At 53.0% G+C, this 7,910-nt stretch overlaps 1 protein-coding gene across 1 annotated transcript; it reads right to left on the bottom strand.

Annotated features, from left to right (window-relative positions):
* Positions 1 to 6,340: 6,340 nt before the first annotated feature.
* On the bottom strand, positions 6,341 to 6,994 carry NEUROG3 (neurogenin 3). Its single transcript, XM_006888993.1, has one exon. It carries the CDS (start codon positions 6,992 to 6,994, stop codon positions 6,341 to 6,343), a length of 654 nt encoding a protein of 217 aa, XP_006889055.1.
* Positions 6,995 to 7,910: the final 916 nt, after the last annotated feature.

Genomic DNA, 7,910 nt, shown 5'->3' with positions numbered 1-7,910 from the left:
GGTGAGCCTTCAACCTATCTCTTCTGAGTGATGTCTTATCAAGGGGAGCTCAGGTCCAGGGACACACGGAAGTGCCATGTGATCATGGAGGTAGATGCATCTGGAGGAGCAAAGGATCACCCAGGATTGTAACTGCCACTAGAAACTAGGAGAGTAGCCCGCAAAGGTGACTGACATAGCTAAGACCCTGATTTGAGAATGTAAATTTATGTTACATTTGCTATTATATCCCTGGAAAATTCAGACACTCCCTGCCCCTTGAATTCTGCAAGCAGAGATTGAGGGATGAGAGTTAGGGCAAGCAGGATCCCTGAAGCTCAACACGTCTCTGTATGAACAGGAATAGAAGATAGCACTGTTCTGAGAGGTAAGGGAGCGGATTTCCGTTTTGAATGTGTCTGATCTAAGGTGACCAAAAGACATCTGCATATATAATTCTGGATCTCAGGAGGGGTAGACTTAAGCTGGACAGAATCACCAGTGAAGGATGGATGATCTTTGGCTTCTGTATAAGTTTTCACTCAGCAATGATATAGAAAGAAAATTAAAATTCATGCAAGACTCCCTTTTCCCTAAACTGAGAGAATGAGAAAAGATTTGAGACAAGCAAAGATGCAAAGAATAATAGCTACCTTTACTAAACAAGTATAATTAGTACAGTAATCCATTGAAATAGCTTCTTTTTACTGTTTCAACTACAGAGATAAGGAAATGAACATTAATTAAATAGAGGATCTAACCAAAACACACTAGTCAGTGGCAATATTAGGATTTAGCTCTACATCAGATTATATTCTAAAGTAAAAGCTCTTAGAAGACTTTCTTTTGCTCTTGGTTTTAGAATAACTAAAACTTACCAGTGACCCAATGAGAATCCAAAGTTTCAAACCATTTTCCCAAGCCAGGGCTGTCCAGCCTGAACTTCTTACACTTTGGTCCTCTCAGATGTTCTCATAAAATTCCTTAACGGATTGCCTAATCTCAACCCTAGCACTTACAAGCAAGGGCCTGAGGTCCAGGAAGGGAGTAAGATTTTGCTAAGGTAGCAGTCAATTCAACAACATTGTATTTTAAGATGGGTCTAGAGGCAAAGTTCATCTTTCCCTCACCGTGCCAAGAGAACATGACTGTCCCCTGCGTCTGCATATCCACAGGAAGTCTTGGAGGGATCCAGCTTGGAAACCTGGACGGAAGAGTTAACAGGTGGTTCTCCAGGTTGCAAATGCCGTGTTCCCTGGAGCACCTCTCACGCTGGAGCAACGCCGCGTTTCAGCACCACGGTCAGGGGCAATCGCCGCCCTTTCAGAACCTCAGACAAATTGCGATCCCCTTGATCTACAGAGACCAATTCCCTCCTGCCTGGCCCTTTAATTCTGAAAGCAGAGGAGCAGATGAGGGAGGGAGGCAGGAACTCTGAACATCAATATATATCCAGGAGGTGATAAAGTGCAGGGAAGCCTCTTAGCCTTACATTACCCCAAGGTAATGCACACAGGACTGTAGGCAAACTAGCTCAATATGACCCAAATTCCTAACAACATACACATAAAATCTCAGATCTCACTGTTAGTCAGAGCCAATGCATAGCTGACCCTCCACATTCTCAGAGGCTGTAAATTATGTGAGAGAGTTCTTATCATTCCCCCAGCAGCTGAGAGTGGATTTGAACCATCTGAGAGAGAGGCACCACCTTTGGGTTAGCAGTGCAGCTCCCTATAGACTCTGCCACCAGAGAACCCTGAACACAGAGAAGAGTTCTCAAATGGCTGGACTTGACTGGGGGCCTCTGGTCCCAGCTCGCTCCAGGAACTCACCAGGGAATGGAGACTTTGGATTAGACACCCCAGGGGTTTGGGTCTGGTTTGCAGGATACAAACATCCCTGCCTTGACCACCTCATCAACTCTTCCAGGCCACAAGAGACAAAAGACACAAGGTGACAAATCTCCCATTGGCCTGTGAAGGTGGGAAGAAGAGGTAATGTCGTGGAGATTCCCTCTTTTCTTGAGTTCTATAGACAGGAATTAGAAAAGCACACCCAAGAATATGACATAAATGTACAAATGTATTTATGATCCACTCAGCATTTATTCTGCTCCATATGTGCCGCTGAATCCCCCTGACACCCTGGCACACCCACCTTTGTTATTGTTGTTGTTGTTATGTACCATCAAGCTGCCTGCAACTCATAGCGACCCAATGTACAACAGCCCTAAAACCTGCTCTATCCTGTGTTAATCTTATTGTCTCTGACACACCCTCATTACCCCAGTCACTGAATCAATCCATCCATCTCTTCCAGGGTCTTCTCCTACGCTGTCCCTCCACCCTCCCAAGCATGACGTCCCTCTCCAAGGACTGGTCTGCCTTGCAACATGGCAAAAGTATGTCAGATGGAGTATGTCAGAATCCTTGCCTCCAAGGAACAGCCTGGCTTCACCCTCTCCAAAACCCACTTTTAGGATTCTTTAAACCACTTTCGATCAAGACTGTACCACTGAAAGCAGAAAGTGCATCTCTCAGCACCAGGAAAACCAGTGGGAAGGTTTTAGGGGCACACCCCAAACTCTCTTGTGAATAAAACAAGGCTCAGGGATTTGTCCAAGGTCGTACCACTTTGTCTAGAGTTCCGTCAGGCAGAGGCATGACAGGCTGCGCTTGTGGGGTCGCGTGCGCCCAGGGCCCCGCCTTTGTGCTCTTACCACGGCCAGACTCCCAGACATTAGCATGCCAATGGCCCCGGGAGGCTTTGTCCTCCGCCCCAGCCGGCTGGAGGATGGGGTGGGATGGGGGCAGGGCACCATAAATCTACCTGCTTGTGTATGGGGACCGAGACTGAGGGTGGAGGTGCAAGATTCATGGGCCGCTTTTCTGGAAGCCAGACTTAGGCTCAGACAAAGGCAGCGGAGGGACGAGCCCTCCGACCTGAGCGTCTTTCCTGCTGCTGCTTGGGACCCGGCTCCTGTGTCAGGGACCTGGTACGCAGGAGGCAACCCCAAAGGCTGCCACTGAGCAACCGGACAGGGCCCGCCCGCGATGGGGGCAGGGGCAGGCTATCTGCGGAGTCGGCCAGCTGCCTGGCTGGCTTTAAAAGCGCTGAAGGCAAAATGCTGACAAGGACTGGGAGACGGGAGGAGAGACGTGAGGACGATGGGAGAACCGGACCCGTCAGGCACAAGAAAGCTTCTTGCTGAGTTGTTTTTCCGAAAGAGGCCTGTAGGAGATTTCCCACCTTACCGCGATTCCACGATATAGACGGACCGCCCTTGGCGCCTGAGCCCCAAGTTATGGAGAGATTCAGCCAAATCCTAAGAATTCCCTTCTAAGACTTTTTCACTAGTAGGGCAGTGTCTTGGAGAAAGTGCAGCCAGAGTGCTCCTTGGATGCAAAGATGTCAAAGCTTCTTCTCATACATACTTCTGACGTGTCGCTAAGAGAAACCATTCCTGGGAGAGGGACATCATGCTTGTGAAGGTGGAGGGACAAGGGAAGGGAGGAAGACCCTCATCCAGGTGGATTGATACGGTGACTGCAGCAATGGGCTCAAGGGTGTCAGAGATTATGAGGATGGCACCGATTAGAACTGAGCTCAGATCTGTTGTTCGTAGGGTCGCTGTGAGTCGTATTGACTCGATGGCACCTAACAGTGACAAGTAGGGCAGCCTGGGCAGTTGTGGGACAAATTTGCTCACCCCCAACAATTATACTGGTTAAACTGTTACCAGATTGGGTACCCTTCCCCTTTACTGATTTAATTCGTGGGGCCTAGGACCATCTGTGCGCACTGGGTGACTGATGGCTCCTTAATGACACCCCGGGAAGCACTGTAAGGCGGTGGGTGCAGCCTGATCGCCGAGCACGCAGACCTTAGTCCAGCTGCAGGGGGTTTGCACCGTGAGAGTCCCTTGCCCGAGTGCACACTACCTCCCCCTGCCTTTCACGGGAAGAATGACCTCGCTTAAGAAAGTCTTTTGAGTGTTGGTTCAAACACCATCTGCCCCGGGCAGCGGCTTCAAAATCTAAGTTGTGAAGTGGCTTGTTGGAAAGAGACGGCGTCTGAGGCAGGGTTTAATTAAGGTTTAAGTCCCGGGCGGTGCGAACTCGCTCAGAGGTACTGCAGAAGGAAGGCCTGGCAATCTGCTTTAGCTAAGATGATATGTAGACAAGAAATCCTGTCGAGGGACCCGGCTTTGTAGAAATCAATCAAAGCAACTAACAACTATGTAAATTGCCAACTAGGAGCTCTGGACACCTGCCCCCGGGCGGTGCCTCAGGTGGAAAGTTGGCTGCTGCAAAGGTCACCAAAACCTCATTAATCTCCTCCTTGATTAAAAACCCGTGAAATGGAACAACGCCTCTGTTCATTCGTTTATTGGTGGCGCCTCTCTGCCCGCCCCAAGCCCTTAACTGAGACGTTTCTAAACAACCAGAGGACAGAGGGGGAAAGGGGAGAGGGGGAAGAGAAGGGGAGGGAGAAGCAGCCAGAAGGGTGCAGAAAAGAGACGCATTAACTCCTGCGAAGCCGCCGTTCTGGCGCTAGACTGTTACCTAGCCGCCTGCGCCTGGCCCCTGGACACCCTGGGACGCACAAGGGTTGGAAGGCTTTCTTTTTCCAAGGCCATCCAAGGTCGACCCAAGGAAGACCCTGGGGTTCAGCACACGGGTAGGATGCCAGCTTCCTATTTCCCTGTTTCCGTTGCTGCCAACTGCTCCAGCAAATTCTTACAGTTCTGTTCGGCTTTCCTGAGGCCCTGGAGGTCGTGGAAGCCAGAGAGGGACGCTCCGCCGACGCCCCTGAGACAGGCTTTGGTCCCAAGCCTTAACTGTAGGAGTCAAGAGCCTGTGACTGGAAACAGTAAACATTTCTTGACAATCAAAGTTGTCCAGGGGCAAAGAGGTCCAGGGACAGCAGACTCCAGTTGAGCCTAGTACCTTCTCTATCTCGGTAGCTCCGTGTCAGCAAATCAAGATGCCTGCCGTCACCTAGTCGGTTCCGAGTGGTGCGTAAAATACACTCCTGGGATATTCCAGGCTTCTGAGACTTTTGGGGGAAGGTCCTGAGATGTCCGCCCCCTCCCCGACCCCACCTCCAAGGATGATGTTAGGGGTCCACCTCCGGGGTTGAGTCAAGCCTGTGACCACCCCCTCAAATGTGACTGGAACTTTCTAGGTCCAGGCTGGTGGTGTAGAGAAAAGGGTCTGAGCACGGGTAAGTAGACCGAGCTTCTGGCTTGACTTTCTTCTAAAACGCTGTTTGAACTAAGTCTCGGCTCCACCAATAACACATGGAGGCTAGGCCGATGATTTCTAACGACTATCCAGCCCAGCTTTGCTGACTCACCCTCCGCATGACCTCCCACCCCGACCGACCCAAGAGAAGCTCCTTAAACCTTCTCAAAGAGCCGCGCCCCCTCTTTTCGGGCAGAATAACTCCCTCTCGCCACAGATACTATGGCCCCAGCCTACTTCTCCCCGCCGTAGGAGATAGACTCATTTTGGTTTAAATTGGCTCAAAATTTTATTCACCAGTCCCTGGGTAATCTGATGTACAAAATATAGACTTTTTCCACAAGGAAGTCAGCAATAAATACAAACTTGAAAACGGGGGAAAAGACTATATAGCATTTATCATATCAACATTAATTTCTAAAGACATCATATTCAAAAGTGATTTCTAAAACAAAACAAAAACCTCCACAAAAGCGCAGCGCTCCAGCATTGTACAGCACAGCTCAGGTACGGCGTGCTGGGACGCACGGAGGTGGGATCCGCTGGGGAGGCGGGGACCTTGATTCCCAGATCCCAGCTTTTCATCCTGCCATCTGGGAGGGCTAGGCCTCTGAAAAGTGCACTAGAAGGCAGAAGATCGCCTTTATGGATTAAGGCAGAGTGGGGAGGCCCCAAATCTGGGATTCAATTTGGAGAGGAAGGGCAGCGGCAAGGGGAGAACGCTGAGACTACAGGGTTTAACCACTGGGGGTGGGGAGTGATCGTTAACGGCTCACAGACAGATGTACCTATTCTGGAATGCAGGCGGCGCATCTGGAGCCTGGCGACCCTCTGTCGCTGTAGAGTGCTATACAATTTCCTTTTGCACGAGATTTTGGGGAAGCCACAGAAAGTCTAAAGCTCGCGCAGCCTGAAGTACTCAGAGAAAGAGAGAATACTGCAGGAGCTGGGGGGCGCAGAGGGCTGGGGATTAAACTCTGGCATCCCCACCCCACTTCCAGGGTCAGAGTACGAGAGCCAACAAGAAGCACTTGAACTAGAGAGCAGCCTCCCACCCCTGGCCGCCCCCTCTCTCTCTCCTAGAACGCACCAACAAGCGGTCGCCAGCCTCTTCAGAGAAAGTCTGAGAAGGCCAGGGCTCCTGGGCGCAGGTAGGCTGGAGAGGCGGGTACCGGTAGCCCGGGCAGCTCCTCCAGCGAGGCAGCGGGGCTCAGGCTGCCCGCCTGGGAGACGGGGGAGTACAGGGAGTCCCAGTCCCCAGAGGAGCTGCCCTCCGGGCTGCCTAGCCCGGCGCACGGGGCAGCCTGCGGCTCCAGTCCGCAGAGACTGTGGTCGGCTAGGCGTAGCGTTTGCGTCAGCGCCCAGATGTAGTTGTGCGCAAAGCGCAGCGTCTCGATTTTGGTGAGCTTCGCGTCATCGGGAAAGGTGGGCAGGACGCCGCGCAGAGCGTCCAGCGCCGAGTTAAGGTTGTGCATCCGATTGCGCTCTCGGTCATTGGCCTTTTTGCGCCGGCTCCGTCGCTGCCTGCTCAGCGCCAACTCGTTCTTGGGACGGCTGCGCCCTCCGAGCCGCCCCCGGAGCTTCCTGGTTGTCGTCGACCCTCGGCAGCCGCCCCCTTGGACCTCGGCGCAGTCTGGGGATACGAGTGTGGGGCTGGGGAGAGTAGATGCAGCACAGGTCACTTCGTCGGCGGTGGCTCTTGGAAAGGGCAGCTCTGTCTTGTGGGCCACTCGGATAGCAGGTGCACTGGAGGGATGAGGCGCCATCCTGCGGCCAAGTGACAGGGACCAGAGTGCGTCTTTGGTCTCCTGGACGCCGTTCCAGACCCCAGAATCCGTAGGGAAGAAATACTAAGAAAAGCCACCCTTTCACGTCACCCTCTCTTGTCCTCCCCAATATTACCTGGTTTGTGGGGCGCAAAATGGCACAGAACGCAGAGGAGCGAGGTTCCAGCTGACTGTCCGGCCTGTGCACTCAGCTGATGACGCTGCCGCCTCGGAGGGTCCCAGCCCCGCGACGCCTGCAGGACCCCGATCCTGTATGCCCTGCTCTCTCCGCCCCCTTGTGAGACCGCGGGGGATTTCCTGCACTGCAGTCGTGTGCCCTTTGGCACGCTTTATCTGCTCGGCCCGGGCCAGGAGCGTGCCTGCCTGGCTGCTGCCCGAGCCACCGGCCAATCAGCGTCGGGGTCCCGGGCCGCGCCACGCGAGCCCCCCTCCCCCGGGGGCACAGCTGGATTCCGGACAAAGAGCCCGGGTCTGGGGAGGGGAGCGCAGTCTGTTTGCTTTCGTCCTGCGGGCGCGGTCCCAGCAACTCTCGGTTCCTCAAAGAACCTCGCCTAGGGCTCAGAATCGTGTCTGGCTCGCGTCTGGCAGCCCTGCGCTCTTTGCTTCCCCCCCCCCCACCCCTTTTTTCCCCCTCTGCTCAGTCCTTTTCTTGATATTGTGGTGAGGGCTCAAGACACCCATAGGGAAGGTCACTGCCCATGTGTTATGTCTGGACACACTTTAGGTACCGAGAGGAAAGTGGTTTGCCTCAGTCGCACGGTGAGGTCGTAGCAGGAATGGAACAAGGTCCTGACTAGTTTGGAGCAGACATCTCTTGTTGTCCTCCCGGAACTCTTGCGCTAAGGGTCCAGTCAAGTCATATACTCGATGGGTGGTTCACTAACTCGCTTCGTCC

This window comes from Elephantulus edwardii, unplaced genomic scaffold (assembly GCF_000299155.1).
Source record: "Elephantulus edwardii isolate Elephantulus edwardi_28Jun2011 unplaced genomic scaffold, EleEdw1.0 scaffold00074, whole genome shotgun sequence".
NCBI classification, from domain to species: domain Eukaryota; kingdom Metazoa; phylum Chordata; class Mammalia; order Macroscelidea; family Macroscelididae; genus Elephantulus; species Elephantulus edwardii.
Note: the sequence above shows the minus strand (reverse complement) of the source record. Positions and strands in the feature narration are given on the sequence as shown.

What these genes read in the sequence shown, in the direction of transcription:
- NEUROG3 (XM_006888993.1), bottom strand. Translation starts at nt 6,994, where the DNA reads ATGGCGCCTCATCCCTCCAGTGCACCTGCTATCCGAGTGGCCCACAAG.